General features: G+C 44.5%; 1 protein-coding gene across 5 annotated transcripts in view; it reads left to right on the forward strand.

Moving 5' to 3' along the window:
- Positions 1-23,459, forward strand: part of BEND2 (BEN domain containing 2) — a 128,440-nt gene that overhangs the window by 56,897 nt on the left and 48,084 nt on the right. For all 5 annotated transcript variants that reach the window (XR_003857006.1, XM_029603302.1, XM_029603304.1 and 2 more), the window contains 3 exons: positions 2,387-2,491; positions 9,686-10,214; positions 17,451-17,651. Coding sequence is in view for 4 of the 5 variants with exons in the window: in XM_029603302.1 (XP_029459162.1) it covers positions 2,387-2,491; positions 9,686-10,214; positions 17,451-17,651 (835 nt within the window). In the remaining variant the exon portion in view is untranslated. The remainder of the gene's footprint in view (positions 1-2,386; positions 2,492-9,685; positions 10,215-17,450; positions 17,652-23,459) is intronic.

Consider the following 23,459-nt stretch of genomic DNA (forward strand, 5'->3'; position numbering starts at 1 on the left):
TTGGCGGGGAATCCTCTATGTCTACTGCCATACTGGGACCTTCTTCAGCAGGGACCGATCTCCCATGAAGACCCGGCTCGATTATCTCTCGATTCTCTCTTTAGGCTAGTCCTTGAGAGGACTAGCCTAAAGAAGCGCTGCTACTCAAAAGCCGTGATTGACACCCTGCTTCGCGCACGCAAATTCTCCACATTTCTGTCTTACATATGGATCTGGAGAGTATTTGAAGCTTGGTGTGAAGATCACGGTCTCCTCCCGAGGAAAGCCAAGATTCCCACGATCCTAGAATTCCTACAGGACGGCATGCCGCAGGGGTTGTCCCTCAACTCCCTCAAGGTCCAAGTCGCTGCACATGCCTGTTTCAGGTCCGACGTGGACGGCATCAAACTCACGATCAACTCATCCTGATGTGTCCCGCTTCCTGAGAGAAGTCAAACAACTCCGACCACCTCTAAAGTGGCCAGTGCCTCTATGGAACCTCAACCCTAGTACTAGACTTCCTAGCAGGGAAATCCTTCAGACCAACAAGCGCCCTGTCTCTACGTTTCTTGACCTTAAAGACACTGTTCTTGATCGCAATATGCTCAGCCCGGCGCATCTCCGAACTTCAAACATTATCCTGTCGGGAACCGTTTCTCAGGTTCATCCCGGGCACCATACAGCTACGTGTATGGTTACCATCCTTCCTTCCGAAAGTGGTTTCCCAGTTCCATATGAACCAGACAATGTTCTTACCATCACCAGATGAGCACAGGGATTCGGAAGACTCATGCCGCCTCCGCCACCTGAATGTCGGCAGAATCCTAGTCTGATACCTGAAGAGATCGGAATCCTTGCGCAAAACTGACCACAGTTCGTTCTTCACAGCAGGAAGAAGCAAGGGGAAACGGCATCGCAGGCCACCTTAGCCCGCTGGATCAAAGAAGTAATTAATGCTGCCTACATAGAGGTAGGAAAACCATTACCTCTACAGGTCAAGGCGCATTCTTCAAAGGCCTAGGCAGTCTCCTGGGCTGAAACCAAGCTGCTATCACCAGCCGAGATCTGTCTGGCAGCAACATGGTCCTCCCTATACACCCACCTCCAGGTTTTACTGCCTGGATGTTCAGGCCATGGAGGATACAGCCTTTGCAAGGGCAGCACTAAGTGGGCCAAGGGCAGCCTCCCACCTGGTAGGGGAGTAGCTTTTGTACATCCCATTGGTCCTGAGTCCATCTGGCTACATGCTAGGAAATGGAGAAATTACTTACCTGATAATTTCGTTTTCCTTAGTGTAGACAGATGGACCCAGCATCCCGCCCACGGCTGCTCCAGAAATCGAGAACATCTGATATCAAATCTCGAGACTGAGCAAGTACGGGTAAGCCACGGCCTATCTCTAATTGAAGACACCCGCAGTTACCCAGGTGTTGGCGTTTATTGTTTGATTGCACTGGCGGTCTCCAGTCCAATGTTTAATCAGATGAACCAGTTCAAGTTTAATCAAGTATTAAGCAACATATATCCACACTGGCTTTTCGAAGAGAATACTGAAAAGCTAAGCATGCTGCATGGGTATATGTAGGCTGACGTCAGCTTTGAAATCTGACTCCGTCTCCCATCTGCTATCAGGAGAGCACAATACCCATTGATCCTGAGTCCATCTGTCTACACTAAGGAAAGCGAAATTATCAGGTAAGTAATTTCTCCATTGTTAGTTTAGCTTTAGATATGTTCATGAAATTAGAACCAGCAAATGACTGAAACTTCAGGTGTGTTAACTGATGCCACTTGTGGCCCATTGTGTAGCGAGAGGCGGTGGATGTACACTGTGTGACACCTTACGTTTCTGGTGCTGTGTTCTATGGATTTTTTTTTATTTACTTTTTTTCAATATAGTTTTCACTTAGATCAAAATAAAAATGTTTTTGTTTATATCCCATGTTTCTACTTTTTAGTTTTATTTGAGGAATATCTGCTTTGTTTTTAACGATGTATCTTTGTACATTTTTTTTTTTCTTCTCATTCCAAGATAACGTGAAGTGTGAAAATAAAAATTTAAATAAAAAAAAAAAAAAGGAAAATGCAGTCTGCCCTTGAATGCCTCCTCCATAAATGTAGCTCAAAGCTCGTGTGGGGTGGAAAACGGCTGCTTTTTACCTGTATTAAGGGCCTTGCATCCAGCTTAATTGGCTTTACAAATTGTCCTCACCGAGAAGATCTCACATACAGTAAATTTGCTGTCCAGAACAATCTGTGACAGGAGACTGGAAATTCTTCCTGCCTCATCTTTGGGTGCGGGTAAGAGCTTTTCAGCTCCTCTTTCTTGCAGTTGATCAGTTAGAATTCCTGAAAAATCCCCATTCTCCTTCCAGGTTCTAATATCTTGTCTATCTTACAATGTCAGATCATGTACGATGCCATCCAGAAATTGGATAAGAAGTTTGATGTACTTCAGCGGAAAGTCTCAGACATGCAGCATTCCAGGATGAAGCCACTCTTCCTTAAACCTGTAAGTGCACCTCCTCCATTCTCCCCCCCCCCCCCTTCTCAGAGGAAGCTGACAGTTTATGAGCGCTTAAGCAGTATTAGGTTTTTCTAAGTACATCAGTAAAAGCAGCAAAAGAGACAAAACATGGGAGCTTCTAAGGAAGAAATGAAATAATCGATCATGCTGGAATATTCGCTCTGTTCAGTGAGGGTTTTTGTTCCTCGAAATGTGTTGATAGCATTTTTGGGCTGCTTTGTTGAAAGATCCATTGTATTAGGTAGAAGGCACTACTGTACAACTCCTTTTGTTCACATCTGAGCTGCATCTTAGGACTAAACTTGCCTATCTGCAAGTCTAAAATGATATTGACCACAGAACTCTTTTGGATTTCTTTAACTTGTAGGCTTCTACAGATGGGCATATAATTGCCAAAACTGCCAGAGTAAGAATTAAATTGTTATTCACTGCAGCACAGTATGGTCTCGCTAATCTTTTAAAGAGTTAAAAAGTGAGATGTACACAGTGTCATCCTGGCAAACATTAAAGTAAATGAACTTCCCAGTACGTACCCAGATCAGTCCAGACTGCTGGGTTTTGCCTCCCTTCCAGCAGATGGAGACAAATTCTTGCTGATGCTAGCATATAACCTGGTGTGCCCCCTGCAGTCTGCCAGTATTTCTGTCTCCAGCAGATGGTGGTGCAAAACCTGCAGTCTAAAGGCTTATAAAAAAACAAAACACTTAGTAATAGGAAGATAAGGTGAACAGTTCCTCCCAGAAGGTCAGTAGGTCCTGGTGGGGCCAGCGCGGGGTTGGAACTCCTTTTCGGTCTGTCCTTTTCACTGCCAAGGGGGGAGATAATTGGTGGTGTCAGTTCCCTCTCCCCCCCTCCTCCAGGAGGACAACTGAAATTGACAGCCTGATGCAGGGAAGTGTTTTTGACTTAAAAAGTTTTAAAAAGAAAAAGCAAGAGGGTTTTGTTTTTTCCTGCCATTAGGTGTGTCGGTGTCCAGCGGGGCTTGTGGATGTGGCGTGGCGCTTTGCAGGCTGTTTGCTGGTGCTCCGCTTCCCGTGCCGAATCCTCCTTGTATCGGTGGTCAGGGGCACGCATGCAGCTCTATAGCGGCCATCAATGCACTGCTTGTGGAAAAGCGCACGCGTATCCATCATTTGTTCGTACTTGTATCTGCCTGTCCAGGGGAGAGGATAGTTCAGGAAGGCCAGAAAAAGCATTGGGCCAGGCATTGGATGTCTGCAGAGGCTGTGGGAAGTGCCGATGCAGCTGAGGACCCCTTCCTGGTTTCAGTGGGAATGGTGGCCATTTTAGCTGCTTTCACTGCTTCAGCTGAGAAGGTGGGAAAGGAAGGAGCCCTTCCCCCTCCATTATCTCCAGCTGACAGGAGGCCCGTAGAGGCCCTCGTGTCCCGGGAACCTTTGTCTGAGAAGGACTAAGACCTGCAGGGTCAGGATTCAGACAATCCAGCTGCATTTTCCCCGGAGTTTTTGCTGCTTCTACACAAGACATATCTGGCCAGGAGGACTGCGGGATGCTGTTCTTTCAGACCTGAGGGTTCCCAAGATCCATGCCATATTAAGAGGTCCAGAAGCATCATGGCATAAAGCATTATGAATCAAAACCAAGATCTTGTATTTAATTCTATTTTCAATCGGTAGCCAGTACAGTGACTGTAGAATCGGAGAATTATAATCAAACCAAGTGCCAATTAAGATCCTTGCAGCAGAGTTCTGAATAATTTGTAAGGATCGTATAACCTATTTTGAACCAATTATGAACTAACCAATTTCCAAAAGTATTAAGATAAATATTGAGTAAGCCTAGCATACTGTTAACATCACTTTGACAGGGAATCAGAAACTGGGAGAAGTGTGGTGGAGTGCATGTGGGAGTGTGGTGGGTATTGGGACTGCATGTGTGTGCAGGGTGTATTTGTGGGGGGGTGGGGGGGAGTGTGATCTCTTCCTTGTTTTCTCACTACCCCCCTCCCCCCCCCCCCAACACTACCTCGGGTTCCATCTTCCTTCTGGTGGAGCTCCCCCCCTCACCGGCCCTGCTGTTACCATGCCTTTCTCTTGTGCTGGTGGGGCTCTGGAAACCCCATCAGCCTTTCTTTATGCCGGCCCTGCTTGCACTGGAGGAGCCCGGAAACCCCACCAACCCTTTCATTGCTGATGTCCCCATTTCATTTCGTTTTCTTGGGCCATTGGGACCCAGGAAACCCCACCAGCCTTTGCACTGCTAGTGTCGCCTCAGTCGGTGAGTAGGCCCAAAGGTGCCAACATCACCACTCCTCCCTTGCTGCCTGTAGCTCCTCTCACTGCTCTGTGTGAGGTCATTATGCCTGTCATGTGCCAACCTGATGCAGTGCTCATCCAGAACCCCATAACAACCATATCCACATCTAGCTAGATTGATACAGAAAATGACAGCCACTAAGTACCACGGCCTATCTAGTCTGCCCATTTCTTTTACACTATCACAGAGCCTACCTGCTTTCAAGTTTTACACTTGCATCTAGGGATTTTTTAGGCTTATTCCAGACTTTCTTGACTTCTGTTGCTATTTTGCCTCTGGGAGGGTCACTCTGTGCTGCATCCACCCTTTCCATGAAGAAATGTTTTCTGATGTTACTTCTGAGTCTGCATTTTTGGAGCCTCTTGCTGTGACTTCTTGTTCTAGAGCTTCCTTTTGACAGAAAATATTTGTATCTTGTGCATTATGTATACTTTAATTTATTTTTTATATTTAGTTTTAATTTCTTATATTCCACCACTTCTACCTTGTATGCAGGGCAGATTACACTTTTAAACATTCATAACATAAATACCACAAATAAGACAGAAAAGTAAATACATCAGTAAAATGCATTGACAAAAAGCTGCTTTAAGCTTTTTTTCAGAAATGCCTTCAAGTCTGATTCCCCACAGATCTCATTTGGTAGGCTGTTCCCGAGGCCTGGCCCCCACATATGAAAATGCTCCAGTTTCAGTAATTGTAAGCTTGTAATCTCTTAATGAAGGGACAGTTAATAGATTTGCTTCCTGTGAACACAGTGCTCTCCCAGGGACATAGTTGTGCAGTTTGTCACCCAGGGAGATGAGCGTCTCTCCATAGAGCAACTTGTGAATTAGGACTAGCATTTTAAACCTTGACCGCCATTTTATAGGTAACCAATGTAGCTCCTTCAGGACAGGCTTATATGTGCATGAAGGGATGTACCTGTCAATAGAGGTGCAGCAGCATTTTGAAGTAGTTGAATGGACTTAATCAAATTTTGAGGCAGCCTGCAAGACTATTGCAGTAGTCAAGTTGTACATGAAAAATGGCTTGCACCACTGTTCTGAAGGAGTTGCTAGGGCACAAAAGTTTCAAAGTAAAGAAACCAGATTGTAAGTTTTCAAAGTTAACCCAGAGTCTAGAATTACATCTAAATTGCATGCTTCAAATTCTATTTTAAGCTAACAGTTTTCAAACCACACATAGGTGAACCCTTCTCTAGGGGGTTTACACCCAATTCACAGTATAGTGGTCTTTTCAATATTTAAACTCAAGCCATTGGTCCTTAACCATCTACTGATTTGGTAAACACAAGCTTTAAAAGTGATTACTGTAAAGATTCCTTCTGCAATGCATGGAGAAAAACTGAAGATCTGCATAGAGTTAGTAAGGTACTCCCAAAGAACTGAATATTGACCCGAGGGCATGCAGGTAAATATAAAACACTGCAGAGACTGAGAAACCTTGTGGCACCCCTAGCTCAGAAATAAAACCAATCAGAACTACAGGAACCTAATGTTACACATTGTCGCTTCAACAGGTAAGACTCAAAACCATTTATACACAGTCTCTCCGATCACAATTTGCCTCAATCTATAAAGTAGAATATCATGTTTAACTGCGTCAAATGCTGAGCTAATGACTAGTTGAACTAAAAGACTAGTTTCCCCAAGTGTCTCGGTGCTATATGACTTACGAAAGCCATACTGATATTTATCAAGAATGTCATTCTCAGTCAAAGTTGTATAAGAACACATTTTTCTATAATTTGACTACTGTAGGCAAGGGGAAGAGTTTACATGGGCATCCCTCCACCCCCACGCCCTGCAAAGCAGAGCAACAAAAGTGAAAGCCAGAGCCGTGCTCCCTGCTCCCTCCTCCCTCTCAAGTCCGTGAGCAGATTTCTTAAAGGCACAGGTCTCCCAGAAAGAGAGCAAAGCAAGCCTTTACTTTGATGCAGCTCCAGCACTGCTCTCTGCATCAATGGCAGGTGGGGAGAAAATTAGAAACAAAAAGTTTCCAATAAGGGCCAAGAGTAACAGACTGCCGTGCCGCAAGGGAAGGAGTGAGTCACTTAGCTTAGTGACTGAGAGGGGAGAGGGTGGGGAGTGACTGAGGAGGGGAGGGAGTGAGAATGAGGGGAGGTGAGAGTGAAGGAAGGGGGTTTCAGTGAGAGGGGAGGGAGGCAGTGGGAGAAAGAGGGTGAATAAGACTGAGGGAAAGGAGTTTGTGGGGGCAGGGGAAGGAAGGGAGGTGAGTGACCGAGAGGAAGGAGGATGAGTGACCAAGGTGAATGAGAGAGGGGAAGGGGGAGTGAGGGAGAAGAAATGAGGAAGAGTGCAGTTACCGAAAACCAAACCGAAAAAAAATGTTTTAATGTAGCCCGTTGTTATGGGCTTAATGGCTAGTTATCTTTAAATTATCGTTTTTCAGTATTGGTCTTAATGTAGATTTTTTGAGAACCTCAGTACCATTTGTCATAGAAGTATTAACAATTTCTTGTAGTGCCTTATTACATGTCCATGCCAATACATTTCACATAGGCAAATGGCCAAGGGTCAAGACTAAAGGTTGCTTATTATAAGCTTCCAATTACTTTTTCAGAGGGCTAACCATGCTAGTCTGGTAAATTGGTTAGTCTATAAGGTGCCACCCGACTCCTGTCATTTTTGTCATTTACTATTGGTAATTCAACCCAAGTGACAAATTCAAATGACCATCTTATGTCCTCCTCAGAAGTATCATCAGCCTGCCCAACTATGCTTAAGACTATGGTAATGGAGCACTGAGTCAGTCTCTGAACTTTGCTATCTCGTTAGATGGAACGATAGGTAAAGACTGTACTACAAGTTTCTGTACCAGTCTATGAACCATGGAATACAATTCACATGGGTTATTTTAAAGACCTTTCACTCTTCTCCTTAAAATAGGCCCATTTACTCTCAAGGCATAAGTTCCGATATTCATTCAAAGCAATCCTGTAGGATTCTTCAGAAGAACAATCTTTCAACTTTCTCCAATTGTGTAACAAGACATACCTTTTAATAGTATATCTTGAGAAAACCAAGAGGCTTTCTTACACATTTAACTTGCCTGGGCTTTTGAAGGGCAAAGTTCTTATACACACTGGCCAGGGAATCATTCTCTTGATTTATCAACTCTCAATTCCCAGTACGTACCAGGATCAATCCAGACAGTGGGTTATCTCTCCCTTCCAGCAGATGGAGTCAAATAGAACTTTGAAGGATGCTTCCTTATAAGGTAGTGCACCCTCTACTAATCCTCAGTATGGAGTATATCAAAGCAAAGAGGAAAATCAGGATGGATCAAGAACAATAGAATTAAGTAACAAATAGTGTGCAAAGGGTACCAAACAGTGTCAAACAACAAACTTGCAGAATGAACCATTAACCAGCCAAAGGAAAAAAGGCACTGAAGAACAATTTGAGCAGAGAGGCAATCCCAAACCTGTAGCAGCGGGCTACGATCCAGGAGACCAGGGTTGAGTCCCACTGTTGCTCCTTGTGACCTTGGGCAAGTCACTTTACCGTCCATTGCCTCAGGTACAAACTTAGATTATAAGCTCTCTGGGGATAGGGAAGAAATACCTACAGTACCTGAATGTAATCTGCTTTGAAGTGCTGAAAAAAGTGAGAAAAGCGGAATATAAATCTAAATAAAATAAATTTATAAATTAATATTTTAAGTTTCTTGTTAACCTAAAAGGAAAATTGTCTGCTGTTTACTAAGCAGTATTTTAAAAATGTACATGGCAAGTAAGAACATAAGAAATTGCCATGCTGGGTCAGACCAAGGGTCCATCAAGCCCAGCATCCTGTTTCCAACAGAGGCCAAACCAGGCCACAAGAACCTGGCAATTACCCAAACACTAAGAAGATCCCATGCTACTGATGCCAGTAATAGCAGTGGCTATTCCCTAAGTAAACTTGAATAATAGTCGTTAATGGATTTCTCCTCCAAGAACTTATCCAAACCGTTTTTGAACCCAGCTACACTAAATGCTCTAACCACATCCTCTGGCAACAAATTCCAGAGCTTTATTGTGCGTTGAGTGAAAAATAATTTTCTCCGATTAGTCTTAAATGTGCTAATTGCTAACTTCATGGAATGCCCCCTAGTCCTTCTATTATTTGAAAGTGTAAATAACCGATTCACATCTACTCGTTCAAGACCTCTCATGATCTTAAAGACCTCTATCATATCCCCCCTCCGCCATCTCTTCTCCAAGCTGAACAGCCCTAACCTCTTCAGCCTTTCCTCATAGGGGAGCTGTTCCATCCCCTTTATCATTTTGGTTGCCCTTCTCTGTACCTTCTCCATCGCAACTATATCTTTTTTGAGATGTGGCGACCAGAATTGTACACAGTATTCAAGGTGTGGCCTCACCACGGAGCGATATAGAGGCATTATGACATTTTCCGTTCTATTAACCATTCCCTTCCCTCTGTATCAAATGAAAAAGTGGTTGAAATTCTTTAGGCTGTTGCGCTGCAATTAGTGGTGCTGGTCCTTGGTTACTCTGATGTTATGAATAATATTAAATGAACCAAGAGCTTGAATGAAGCAGACGTATGTGATTTAATATTGGGACAGTTTTCCAAGCATACCTGCAGATGTGATGATAATATATTATTATAAAGACCATTTCTCTTAATAATCAAGTATTGCTGATCTGGTAGCTGTATTGCTCCTAGAGAAAATTGAAGCCTTGGCTGTGAGACCTTTTAAAGGACCAGCTGAAAAAAAAATGTAATAGTCATTACATATTTCTTCTTTCAGATATGTATGTGATCGACAAGAGGAATGCTTTGAAGTGCACTTCTTGCACTGAGTTATTTCTTTTGTATTTGTTTGTTTGTACAGCTGATGTATGCATTTGACCTAATTTTATCTTTGCAGAGGCCAATTGGACTTTCATACCGAAGTTCCCATCAAGTACCTCTAGCAAAAGTAAGAGTGCCGAAACCGATTCAAAGGGAGTCAAATCTGCAGGTCTCCCCCACTGCGCAACGAGGGCATAATCCATCCTTGAGGGTTAGATTGGAAAAGAACCATGTCCCAGCCAGGCTGGCAGTAAAGTCTGTTCACCCAGCAGCTCTTCAGCGAGAGCCACAGCAAACTGTATTGAGACAAAGTCCTCCGCTGCCTACCATTGTGTCTACCCACTCGTTGCAGTCGCCCTTCTCTGCAGCTACCAGGATCCCTGACCTTAACGTTCAGCCAAAGCTTGTGGAAGCAGTCCCTGAGAGCCCTGCTGTTACTGCGTCTCCTGCTGTCGGTGGTCCTCTGATTTCTTCAGTGAGACAAACAGCTGAATCCAGTGGCAGAGAGAAGGGGCCAGTAATGAGGAATTATATGTCGTCTTCAGGAAGCACAAATAGTAATGAAGAGCTGCCCTCCTCCTCTGTCACGATCAATCCTAGTTTAGGTAAGTAGCAAACCTATTAACTAAGCGAGCCACATTTTAAAAATGAGAACTTTTGGTTGCACAAAGGGGGGGGGGTTGGGGGGCCAGTTTTGAAACTGGTTTGGGAGTTTGCAGGTCAGTGCCTGCAGACCTGCCAGCTAACTCTCAAAGGGAAAATCTGAGGTCAGCGGGGTCCACAAGCACAGAAGTATCCAGGCTTTGCACCTTCTTTATAGTAAACTCTACTCAGGGATTTCAGAATGAAATTCCCATGAATACTTTACCTTCCCTGCTTTCACCCTGCCCCTTTTTTCTGCAGCTAAAAGTACTTTTAGCCGCTGAGGGCGGGGAGGAGGATAGATTTCTGTCCAGGGAATTTAACTAGATAAGTGCTTAAAAACCAGGGCAAATCCTTTTTAAACTTCTCCTCCGGTATGTGCATCTGTTGTATGGCATCTAGATCAGTGTTTCCCAACCTTTTTCAAGCCCAAAGCACACCTATATTAACAAAACTTTTGTGTGGAAAACCAGTCTCCTTGGAGCAGGCAATGCAGACACTTCATATGGCCAGAAGAGGAGGAAGCACTAAAAGACCTGCCACTCTCTGAAATTTTAAAATAAAGGGGAGGAGGAGATAAGACTCACATGATCTCATCACCAAGAACCAGGTCTCTCTACATACAAGAGCAAAAGAAGGAAGTCAGTGTGACACAGGCAGCCAGCTCAGTTAGTTATCTTGGCTGCCAGAGCTCCTCCATTGCTGCTGTTCCCAACACTCAGAATAAGTCACATCTAGTATTCAGTGCATGTTCTGCCTGTCTCATTAAACCTAGGGATAAGACAGAGGGAAGAAGCTCAGAAGGGGGAAGATATGTGTGCCGAACAAAGTGGAGCTTGGCTATCCATACACTGCATGGTGCTTATTAATTTCCATACTCCCAGACTGTAGCTAGAAACGGGAGGCATATGTGACTATATATGGTCTGATAAAGGAGTTTCTACATGTTTTAGAACCATTGCTGGTATGTCTTGTTGTTGTGAGGGGCTGAGAGCAGAGCCCAGGTGCTGGTCTGGATCTGAGAATTAGGCAGTGGTGACTCTTCCATGCTACACCTAATCAGCTCTGAAGGCACACCAGTGTGCCACAGCACACTGGGAAACACTGATCTAGGTCATACTTATTCAGCTTAACTGAAATTCCTTCTCCATTCTGGACAGTGGAAATAGCTTATAAAGTTTGTCATTCTTTTTATGACATTTGCTAACAGTGTGGTTCCTTGTACGTACCCGGATCAGTCCAGACTGTGGGTTGAGCCCTCTTTCCAGCAGGTGGAGACAGACTAAAACTGAAAGGATATCCTATATGAGGACAGAGCCTATACTATAACCCTTCAATATTCATCTGTGTGCAGCAGGTCTCCCTTCGGTCTCCTGATTTAGGCTAGTCAGCCTTTTTTTCTTCCTTACTTCTTGGATCAAGCAAGTACTTATTCCTTAGGGATCTCTTATGGCTTTCTTCCTGTAAGTAAATAAATAAATAAATAAAAGTTTTAGTCAGGGAGTTTATAGCTTTTGTTTTTTATTCAGGAGACGGCTCCATCTCCTGGCTCTTGCCAGACTCGGGGGGGGGGGGGGGGGGGCTTGGCCCCTCGTGCAGTGCATAGCCTGGGTCCATAGCTGCTTCCAGGTGTGGGGACTGAGTCTGGTGGTCCAGTTCTCGTCTCCCCCTCCTCTGGCTGCCGAGGGGTCTTCAATTCCCACTGCTGTGCTCAGGCTGTAAATAAAAAAAAAAAAAAAAAAATGAAACAGGTTTAAGTTTTAAAGTATTCCAAGTACCTTTTTTTACTTACCTACAGCAGTAGACCCATCTTTTTTATTTTTGGCCTTCCGAGGGCTTGAACCGGCAGCCAGACAGGCAGGAGTCAGCAGGTTTTCCCCCCTGCTTCACTCCGGGCCTGCAAGCTGCCAATCACACTTTTTTTTCTGCAGCTTTTTTCTCTGTGCAGCTCTCCCTATGCTGCGGCAGGCAGCCTGCCTCTCCTGTGGCAAGCCCTCCTCGCGATTTTCGCGAGGGGGCCTCTGCTCTGCCTGCCTGCCGGGTGGGGAAGGCCCCTCCTCAGCAGGGCAGGCAAATTTAGACCGGGGATCGAGTCCCCAAAGCATGGCCAGGCGGTTCCCGGGTCGGCAAAGCCCGGGAACGGTGGCCATTTTGGATTTTTCAGCGGCTCTGTTTTCGGAGCTGCCTGGGGCTGGGAGGCCGATTTTTTTTTCAGACACACCCCCGCCCCCCCCCCCCCCCCCTCCCGGGAAATCTAGGGCCCGTTTCTCCACAGAATTTGTCCTCCTCCTGCACAAATCCTATTTAGCTAGCCTGCAGGAGGAGGAGAATGGCCCCCCCTCCCCCCCCCCCCCCCCGGGCAAAAATTCCTCACTCCGTGCTGTTGATGACTGGTTCAGCTGTGGAGCCCCCCGGGCCCTATTCGGATGCGGGTGGTCCCGGAGGTGCCCCCCGGTGGACCCGGTACTTCCAGATCTTGACGTCTCCCTCGATGCAGAGGGTACCCTTCCTTCCATGGAGGGGGACGACCCCAGGGTCCTACGGATGTTCCGCAGGGAGGAGCTGGAACCCCTCATCCCCTTTGTCCTCCAGGAATTAGGGTTGGAGGGGCCCCCTGCGGACACCCTTACGGCCTCTTTGCCTAAAGATATGGACCCGGTCCTGGCGGGACTCTGGGCTCTGGCTACCGCCTTCCCTCATGCACAAGCTGTTACTCCTGCAGGAATGGGAGGCTCCCAAAGCGGGCCTCCGGGTGGCACGTGCCATGGACAAGCTCTAACCCCTCCCGGAGGAGTGTTTAGAAATTTAAAAAAATTCCTCCGTGGACTCCTCTGTCTCTGCAGTCACCAAACATACCACAATCCCTGTGGAGGGCTCGACGGCCCTGAAGGATGCCCAGGACCGCAAGCTCGAGGCACATATGAAGCGCTGGGGGTTCGTGTGACTTTTTGCAGCAGTCTCATGCCGTGGGCCGGTCTTAAGTGGGTTCAACAGTTACTCTGCAACCAGGACTTCCTGTCGGCAGAGGCGGAACAGGCTGAGCATCTCGAAGCCGTTGTCGCTTATGGGGCTGATGCGCTCTACGACCTAATTCGCATCCAGTCTAAAGCGATGGCCTCTGCGGTCTCCGCCAGACGACTTCTCTGGCTGCACAATTGGTCGGCCGATCCTTCCTTCAAAGCCCGGCTGGGCACGTTGCCTTTCAAAGGTAAGCTGCTTTTTGGTGAGGACCTCGAGAAGCTTATGGATTCCTTGGGGGACAATAAGGTCCATAACCTCCTGGAGGACCGGCCGAGGCCATCTCGCTCCTTTACACCCTCTCGTCCTCGCTTCCGGGGTCAGAGACAGTATACCCCACGTGGCCAGGGGGGCTCCTCGAGGGGTTATTCTTCTTGCTCTCAGTCTTGGTCGCAGCCCTTTTGTGGTCGTCGTCCCTTTCGTGAGGGCCAGCCAGCCCACGCACTCCACTCCCAAGCCGGCCACCCAATGAAGTTCACTTGGCTCATTCCTCTGTCCCCTTCCTAGGCGGCCGCCTCTCCCTGTTTTTCGAGGAATGGGTCAAAATCCCATCGGACCAGTGGGTCCTCGACATTATCAGAGACTGGTACGCCTTCGAAATTGTTCGCGACCTACTGGCTCTTTTTCTCTTTTCCCCATGCAAGCGGTCCAAGCAGGAAGCGGTGGAGCAAACTCTCGCCAGGCTCCTGGGTCTGGGAGCAGTGGTCCTGGTTCCGGAGAAGGAGCTTGGTGCAGGCCAGTATTCTATTTACTTCGTCGTCCCCAAGAAGGACGGGTCTTTTCGTCCGATCTTAGACCTCAAAAGAGTCAACCGGGCCCTCAAGATCCCGCATTTCCGCATGGAAACCCTGCGAGCGGTTATCGCGGCGGTTCGCCCTGGAGAGTTCCTCGCCTCGCTCGATCTGACAGAGGCGTACTTCCATATTCCGATTCACCGCGATTACCAGAAGTATCTTCACTTCCATGCCCTCAATCGGGATTTCCAGTTTCGGGCGCTTCCCTTTGGCCTCACAACAGCGCCACGCACCTTCACCAACTTAATGGTGGTGGTGGCGGCTGCTCTTCGCAGAGAGGGAATTCTTGTTCACCCCTGCTTGGACGACTGGCTCGTGCGGGCCAAGTTGGAGGCTCTTTGTCGGCAGGCGGTGGATCGCGTGTTAGCTCTAATCTATGCTTTTCTGCCAATTCCTCTCATATAAAGACAATAGTCCAAGTTAAGAAATGACAAAGGGAAAAGATTCCCATAGCTCCTTTTTGGCCAAATAAAAATGTTTTCATGGATTCAAAGGTTAGCAGTGCACCACCAGTACATCTCTAAGTGTCCAATACTCTTCTAATCCAATACAATGGATCACGTCTTCACCCAAGCCTTCAAACTCTAGGACTTACAGCATATCTATTGAAAGTCAAGTACAATTAGCAATGACCTTACCTACAGAATTAAAAAATGCAATTTTGGCAGCAAGGAGACCTCCTATTAGATGCTCCTACAACTTTAAACAGAAAAGATTTATTACCATTTGTTGCATTTCTCAAAGAGAGGACCCATTTAATTGCTCCTTTGCAATACTGCTTCAATATTTACTCAGCCTCTCCAGGTTGAGTCTGAAGTCTAACTCCAGTATACACTTAAGTGCTACTGTGGCACAACATTGACATTTAAAAGGACTTCCAATCTCTTGACATCTCATACTAGCAAAATTCATCAAGAGCCTTGACCTTTTTCTTCTTCCTATAAAAGTCATGCCTAATCAGTAGAACCTCATTTCTCAGATAATCTATCATTTGAACCCTTAGCAACAGTTCATCTCAAATTTATGACTTGGAAAGTGTTATTCCTAATAGCAGTAATCTCAGCATGTAGAGTGAGCAAACTATATATAGACCCTGGTAATCCATGCTCCTTACATACTGATTTCTAAGAATAGAGCAGTGTTTAGAACACACCCACAGTTTTTGCCAAAGGTAGTTTTTCAGTTTCATTTAAATCGATCCATAGTTCTTCCAACATTTTTTCCAAAACCACAAACCCAGCAAAGCTGAACAAGCTCTCCATGCTTTGAACTTCAGAAGAGCACTGTTATTTTACTTGGAAAGATCCAAATCTTTTAGAAAATCTCCAATTGTTTTTCTTATGACACAGTTAAGCAAGGCTTGCTGGTTAAAAAGGAGATCCTCTGTATTCTAGCTGTATTTCATATTGCTACACTGATAGTGGAATCCAAATTCCAAATTAAATTTAAGCTCCATTAAAGATGAGCAACTAGAACCTCAGTAGAATACCTTTTTGTTTCACTTCAGTTCAAGACATGTGCAAAGCAATCAGTTGGTCTTTAATGCATACCTTTACCAAGCATTACTGTTCTGAGGAAATCTCTTGAACGTATTTAACTAGAAGCTCCAGCTCTCCCTCTATCCTTTCTCTTCCATTGGTTTGCACAGATTCCTTATCTAGCAAAATGTAAATATATCCATGCAATACTTAGCATGGGATTCCCAGCTTGTATGGTTGAATTTCCTTCTCATTATCCATGGAGAAAGAGATGTTGCTTATCCTTATCTGGTGCTTTGTGAACAGCAGGACAAATCAACCACAGTCCCAATTCCTCTCTCCTCCCCATAGTTAAAGCTTAGCTGGTGAAATGACTGAAGAGACTCGTGAAGCAGTAGCTGCATGGTAACACTCATGCATGCTCAGAAAGACCTTCTAGGTTTTCCTGAGCTCAAAGAGAAGCATGTTAGGCGGCGGCATACAATGGTCACCCACTTGTATGGCTAATTTTTGTTTTACCTGTCCACAGAGAACACCAGTTACAGATAAGCAACTTTGCTAACTCTTATCCCAACTCTGTACATCTATGTATGTTTATTTAAACTTTATATATTGTATTTCTTATATAAATAGGTGGTGAGGACAGCCTTTCTTGAACTTCCCCAGCCATTTCCTAAGCCTAGTGAAACTTCTGTAGTTATTGTTAACTGAATGAATCCTTGTTATAATTTATATCTTGTTTCCATTTAATAAACATTTTAGTTTGTTAGCTCTGTTCTGTGACTGACTGATCCCAATATTTTTTTGTATTTGGTCTGTGGGAGGTCTATAGTTAAAGGCATTTATCTGGATAAATTGAGTTATCCAGATAAATCCCAAGTTTTGAATATTGCTGCCACTTACCTGGATGCCATCTGGATAAAATGTATCCAGATAAGTGAGAGGCATTTCGGGTGGTATTCTGGGGTGGAGATGTTAGCTGAATAACTTATCCAGCCAACTCCAATATTTGGCGTGTATCACGATCCTGGTGGTACAATGTTGTGAGGTTGGGGAGGTTAGGGCTCTGGTGGCGGTGGAAGGGACCAGAGGTAAGCTTTTGTCAAACCGGGAGGAGGTGCAAGGGGAGGAGTGACAATCTACTGCATTCTACATTAACACATGAAATGTATTAACGTCTTTGGGAGCCTTGGAGGTGAAGGGGAGCTCAGGCCAGGAGGCCCAACATTTGGCTCACTTGGATGGGGGAATTGGGTTTCCAGATCCGCTTGTTTTCTTCTTTTATTTTCCCTTTTTTATTGCCACTAAACCACATTTGTTCTTTGAACATAGCCTGTTAAAGTTATGCAGGTACATGGAACTTTGAAACCTGACCAGTGATATTTACATAGCCGGTTTGGTTTTCAAATTACCTGGCTTTGTATAGCTTGATAATTTTATTCAAGGATATTCAGCGGGAGTTACCCCACTGAGTATCCTTAATAACCTATCTGGCTAACTTTATGTGGATAAGTTATCCATTTTATGGGGGTTTTTTTTAGTATTAACCTGTAGATGCTTTTCTAGGAGTTGTATGACTCTTGGGTTGTGAGATGTCTGTGTCCCTAGAAACCACCAGAGGATGACTTGCAGGCAGAGTACTTACCTAAAGGCAAGCAGGAACACAGTTGCTGGACAGGAAGTTGCCTGTGTAGGGACAGGTACAGGAGGGCCTGAGCAGTGCTTGTCAGGGCCTTCTGTGTCCATGGGATTAACCTTGAATAGATGTTAGGAATTGCATTAAGGTATTACATGACACTGTCCAGCAGCACCCAGGCTTTGTCAAGCCCTAATATAAACCAATAAGTTTCATAATTTTATTTAAAGGTCATGGAAAAAAATCTCAATTTGCTTAATTTTTTTCATACAGAATATATTGGGGACCCAAAGAGAAATGTCAAGATTCTTGGCAACTATTTGATGAAGGCCCGACAGAAGACAAAACCAAAGTATGCCGCGCGTTACTTGGTGCGAGTCTTGTTCCCGAAGGAAACCTTACTCTGCAGCATCATGGGTGGTAGTGCACGAGGGCGCAGGACACTGGATCCTAACAAGATTGCAGCTATCAGAGGTACAGTGTATTGAGCATAGCAAATAGAAAGGATCAGTGAGAGGTTTGCAGATCTCTTCTGTTCTGTGTCCCATTCTGGCATCCAGAATTTCTCTTTATACTCGGATTAGCCAGTAGCTGGTTTATTCCTGCAACATTGCATTGAATTTTGCTGTCATTGCAAAGACATTGACACCAAGGAGAATTCTGTGAATGTTGTACTTCCTCCTGTATGTGTTAACTGTCATTTACTGGAATTTTGTGCCACTTGTATTTATCTGCTCATAAAAGCTAATCTGGATAGAGCCATTCCTAAGTTCTCTTCATGTCTGAAGCAATGGTTCAGTTTAGACACATTATAATAGTTGCATATTGAGTTCACTGCCCAGCAATCATTTAAAATACAAGAAATCAGTTTGTAATGTTAAAGAAATGTCCTGGGCACTGTACTCGGGCTATTTGCAGTCTTCAGTTAGTGCAATGTTATCCAGTGGAAATCTGTCAAACTGTGCTTTCCCTGCAGAGCAGCTCCATTAAAATCACTGGAGCTAGTAAAGAAATCCACATCTTTGAATGAAAGAAGGCACTTAAAAGGCATACACTTTCCACTTTCAGCTTCTTTTGAAAGTTTTTGTTTTGTTTTTTTACATTTATTTTGATTTGCAGTAAGCAAATAAGGTGCTGAGATGTTTTATAAACAAGTGACACATTCCTCTTAGAGATACACAGTTGTGTGCAAATGTTTGGTCACTCTTGGTCAAAGTGTATGTTTTAATAAATTTCTTAGTGAACAGAGGATGTTATAACCTCTGCATGATACAAATGTAAACATACTCAAATGACAAAATCTCAATGAAACTCAGGAGGAAATGCACTTAAACGATTGAATACAGCCTACCCAAATATCTTACATTTTTAAATAAAGGACCGTCATATAAAGAACTCGCTGCCAATCATTTGTTCAATCAGTGATTCTCTTGTTATAATCAGTCCTATGAATGTCCAGAATCAAAATTTCTAGAGTAGAAAGCCCCTTGGCTACAAGAAACGTTTGGAAGCTTATTTCTGCCAAAGAAGTGTTACAAAATGCTGACTGAAAGGGTGCACAAACTTCTGCACATGCCATGTTCACTTTTTTATTATTTTCAGTTTGTTAAAATAAACAAATAGTAATTTTGCAATATAAATTTCAGAAAGATTTATATTTTTAAATAAGAACTTGCTTGCGGGCGGAGTCGATCCAAGATGGCCGACAGGAGGCAGACGTTGGACATCCGTTCTTGCTTTGTCGCTTTCAGACTGCACAACTCTGAACGCGCTTACCTGAAATTATTTTTCTTGTATGGGGAGGAAAAGAAAACCAAGGGCGCCTTTCCCCGCGACTCCCTCGGGACAAATCTCCGGACCCATGGACGCCCATATCGCTCGCAGCAGCCCGATTCCGGGGAGACAGCCGCTGGACGGAGGGGGAGGAGAAGTAGAGCTCCCCTCCATTCTTGGCTCCATGTCACCTCTAAGCCCGGTAAGAGGATCGCCTCCCAGTAATCCGGCAGCTGAAAGGACCCCCCCAGAAGCTGTGGAGACGCCGAGGACCCTGGAGGGTGTGTCTGCGAATCTGCTGGGGAGCAGCGGGGTGGACGAGACAGCCGATGGCCCGGTAGACATCTTGAGAGGCACGGACGGGAGGAATATTCAAGGTGGTGAAGGAAGAAACACAGAGAGAGTGTCTCAGGAGCCATCATAGTCTGAATTATTACCAGAGCTGCCTCCAGTGCAAAAACCGGGTGAGGTTTCTTTACTTTCTATATGGGATGCAATTGCTGAGCTGCGGAGCTCTATTACACAGCAGCTATCACCTATAGTTAAAAGGTATAATGACCTGGGCCAAAAAGTTGCTGTTATGGAAAGTTCTTCAATAGATATGAACCAGCAAATATCAAACCTTCGGGTACAAGTGAATTCCATACAGCAGTCTCAGCAATTATTGATTAAGGACAATGACAATTTAGCTTTAAAAGTGGAAGCTTTGGAGAATACTTCCAGAAATAAGAACTTGAGAATTATTAACTTTCCCAAAGTCCCACTAGTTCCTCCAAAGGATATGTTTAAAAGGTACTTAATGGAAATATTAAAGGTACCAGAGAATGCTATACCTCCAATCTCCAAAGCATTCTATTTGCCACCTTATAGGAGGGCGACAGATATGCAGAGAGAAGGAATGGATATTTTACAGCCTATTGAAACTCCTGTATTGGATTTAACAGCTATTATCGAGTCCTCAGACTCGGACATTGCAGTTCCTGCTACTTTAATTGTAACCCTAGTCTTGGAACCTGATAGAGACTGGCTACTGAAATTATTCTTCAGGCATAGATTGGAACTCTTTATGCGATGTAAAATAAATATGTTTCCAGATGTATCACGTCAGACACAAAAAAAGACGTAAACAGTTCCTATTATTGAGAACTGGAGTACAGCAGATTGGGGGGCTTTTTATTTTGAAATTTCCCTGCAAATGTCTGGTAAAGTACCAGAATGTTTCCTATATTTTTTTTGACCCTCCTCAGTTGTCCCAGTTTCTGGTAGGAAAAGCTCCTTTGCCTAACTCTGTGGAAATTCCCCTAACCGATGTAACTTGAAAAGAAAAGGCTCCTCCATTGTATAATGTGCTACTGCACCTAACTGTTAATTGCTGTTCCTATGATTAAGTTTGTAATTTCCTAAAGTAGTGTATTGGATCCTCTCAATATTGAGGACTTAAGTTGTAAAGCTTATATGTTTCGTTTTGTTTTTTTTCTCAGACTTTTCTTTTTGATTGTATTACATAAATAAGCTTTACTGTTTTCAGACAATTTCTTGTATTGTAAGAAATTCAATAAATAAAAAATTAAAAAAAAAAGAACTTGCTGGCAATAATTGGTTCATTCAGTAATTGTTATATTCAGACCTATGAATGTCCATAATGAAAAATTTCTAGAGTAGAATATTAAATCTTTCATTTTGTTCTTGTATACGTTTATAATTTTTAATGCATATAAAATCACAACTTGTACAAAATGGAGAAGCCTTATCTAACCCCAACACGGGTCCGTGTTTTAAGTCTCTCTGCATTGGGGGAACACAAGTTTGAAGATTGGGAATGTATTCCTCCTGATGCAGATCGACCCGAAACCTGGACCCGTGTCATGGTTTGATAAAGCTTCTCCAGTATAAAGTTGTGATTTTAAATACATAAAAAATTATAAAAGCATACAAGGACAAAATGAAAGATTTAATATTCTACTCTAGAAATTTTTCATTCTGGACATTCATAAGACTGATTATAACAATAGAATCACTGATTGAACCAAATCATTGGCAGTGAGTTCTTATTTAAAAATATAAGATACTTGGGAAGGCTGCATTCTTGTTTGCAGATAAACATGAATCTTTCTGAAATTTATAATGCAAATGTACTATTTGTTGATTTTAACTGAAAATAAGAGTGAATATGACATGTGCAGAAGTTTGTGAACCCATTCAGTTTGGTTTTTTTGTTTGTTTTTTTAAACACTTCTTTGGTAGAAATAAGCTTCCAAACATTTCTTGTAGCCAAGAGTCTGTTCTTTCTTTTGCAATTTGTTCCCACTACTTCCTTGCAGAACTATAGCTTAGAAGTATTCTTAGGTCTCCTTGCATGCAATGCATGTTTGTCTGTCCTGCAGATTTTCAGTAATATTCAAGTTTTGTGACTCTGAAGGCCATTCCAAAACTACCTTTCCTGTAAATTCTTCAGGATTGATTTTGAGGAGTGTTCTGGATTATTTTGCTAAAATATCTAATCTCTTTTCAGCTTCACTTTGCTCACTGACTGAGACATTAGCTTCTAGGATATGTTGATATTTAGTTGAATCTGTTCTTCTGTCCACTCACACAATATTTCCTGTGCCACTAGCTGCCACAGAAACCCAAAGCATAATAGAGCCACCCTTTGCTTAATGGTTGGTAAGGTGTTTTTACCCTTTTTTCCCTTCCAAATATATTTTGTGTGGTGGTGGCCAAACAGTTCAATTGTTTGTTCAGTCCAAAGCAATTTGCTCCATAAAGTTTCAGACTTCAAGGTTTTGGTTTGCATAGCTGAGGGGTCGTAAAAATGTTTTCCTTCTGGCAGTTCTCCCATGTATATCATTGTGTAGGCAACACTGTTCTGTGGACGTGTGGAAAGTGCTCCAGTGTCGTCAGGTAATTTCCAGTGATCTGTGGGATCTGATTTGCATATCTGATCAGTTTTCAGGAAGTTCGATCAGATTTTTCTTAGCCTTCCAGATGTTGCCTTGTCTTCAGTTTCATGTAATCTGTATTTCTTAACCATCTTTCAGATAGTTGAAAGTTGTTTTTTTTGTTTTGTTTTTTTTAATAGCCTTTTCTCACAGGACAAGCAGGATGGTAGTCCTCACATATGGGTGACATCATCAGGATGGAGCCCAATCATGGAAAACTTCTGTCAAAGTTTCCAGAACTTTGACTGGCCCCTACTGGGCATGCCCAGCATGGCACTAACCCTGCAGCCAGCAGAGGTCCCCCTTCAGTCTTCTTTTTTCCGCGCAGCAGTAGCCTTGCGGTAAAGGAGCTCTGAAGAGATTCCTGATAGGAATTTTCCTCACGGAATTATTAAAAGTTGAATTGCCCCACAGGGGTCCCTCCTCTAACTTTTCTCTGGCCGCGGTACTCCGGTAAGTTTTTATCCGTTTTCCGTCGATTACCATCGAGTTTGGCCCTTGCGACCTACTGGCCGTTGACCGTACCGCGGCTTGATTTTTTTCAATGGCTATGGCGTCTGTTCCGCCAGTACTGTACTCGCACTATGTCTATCACAGACCCCCATGGAGTCTGTAAAATGTGTTTAGGCTGTGAGCATGATGTCCTGACTTGCACCAAATGTGCCCTCATGACACCAAAAGGTCGCAAGGCCAGAATGGAGAAGATGGAACTCCTCTTCCGTGCTCAGACCCTGACTCCGCCCATTGCATCGACGTCGTCTGAACTGGCACAGTCGACTTCACGTCAGCGTCGACCACTGACTGGTGACAGACTGCCATCGATGACTTCACGGCTATCGACACCCTCTACTCCCCCTCAGGATCGAGGGGATCGCAGGGAGAAACATCGCAAGACTCGGACCATCGAGGGAGCGAAATCATTGACCTCGCCATAGTCTAAGAAGCCCTGTCCAGGAAAGGCACCGACCATTCCTGCGACCGGGTCATTGAGGCCACCCTCACCCAATCGTGGTTTGGGAGCCGCGATTCCGCCTGTAATGGTGGTCCCTCCGGCTATGCCACTGCCTCCCTCTTCTGTTCTGGAGCCGGGGCTGCTTGCTCCAGGTCTCCGAGAAGAACTGGACCGGCTGGTTCAGGAGGCCATCGACAAGGCGATGCAACATCTTCAGGTTCCTCCGGCACCAATTGTGGAACCTGTCATCGACCCAATTCCGGCAGCGCTGGCACCGCTGTTATCCAGAATGGAAGTGCTGATGGCCGCGCTTCCACCGTTGGATCCCAGGTCTCCGATAGCTCCGATGCCCTCCCCGTTGACAGCTTCATCGGGAGGAGAAACCACCGTTCCGCATCCCTCCATCTGGAGTTTAGCCTCAGACATCGGTGCCGGTACGTCCATTGCCGCCATTGGGTCATCCATCGATGCCTTCACCGATGCCTTCCATGCCATCGGTGCCTCCGGCGATTCCTTCGATATTTTCGGAGCCTAGACCGGGACCTTCAGGTATCCAACCCCCTTCTCGTCCTACAGGACACTCTGCTGATCCTTATGATACTTGGGGTGATGATACTT

This window comes from Rhinatrema bivittatum, chromosome 5, assembly GCF_901001135.1.
Source record: "Rhinatrema bivittatum chromosome 5, aRhiBiv1.1, whole genome shotgun sequence".
Classification (NCBI taxonomy): Eukaryota; Metazoa; Chordata; class Amphibia; order Gymnophiona; family Rhinatrematidae; genus Rhinatrema; species Rhinatrema bivittatum.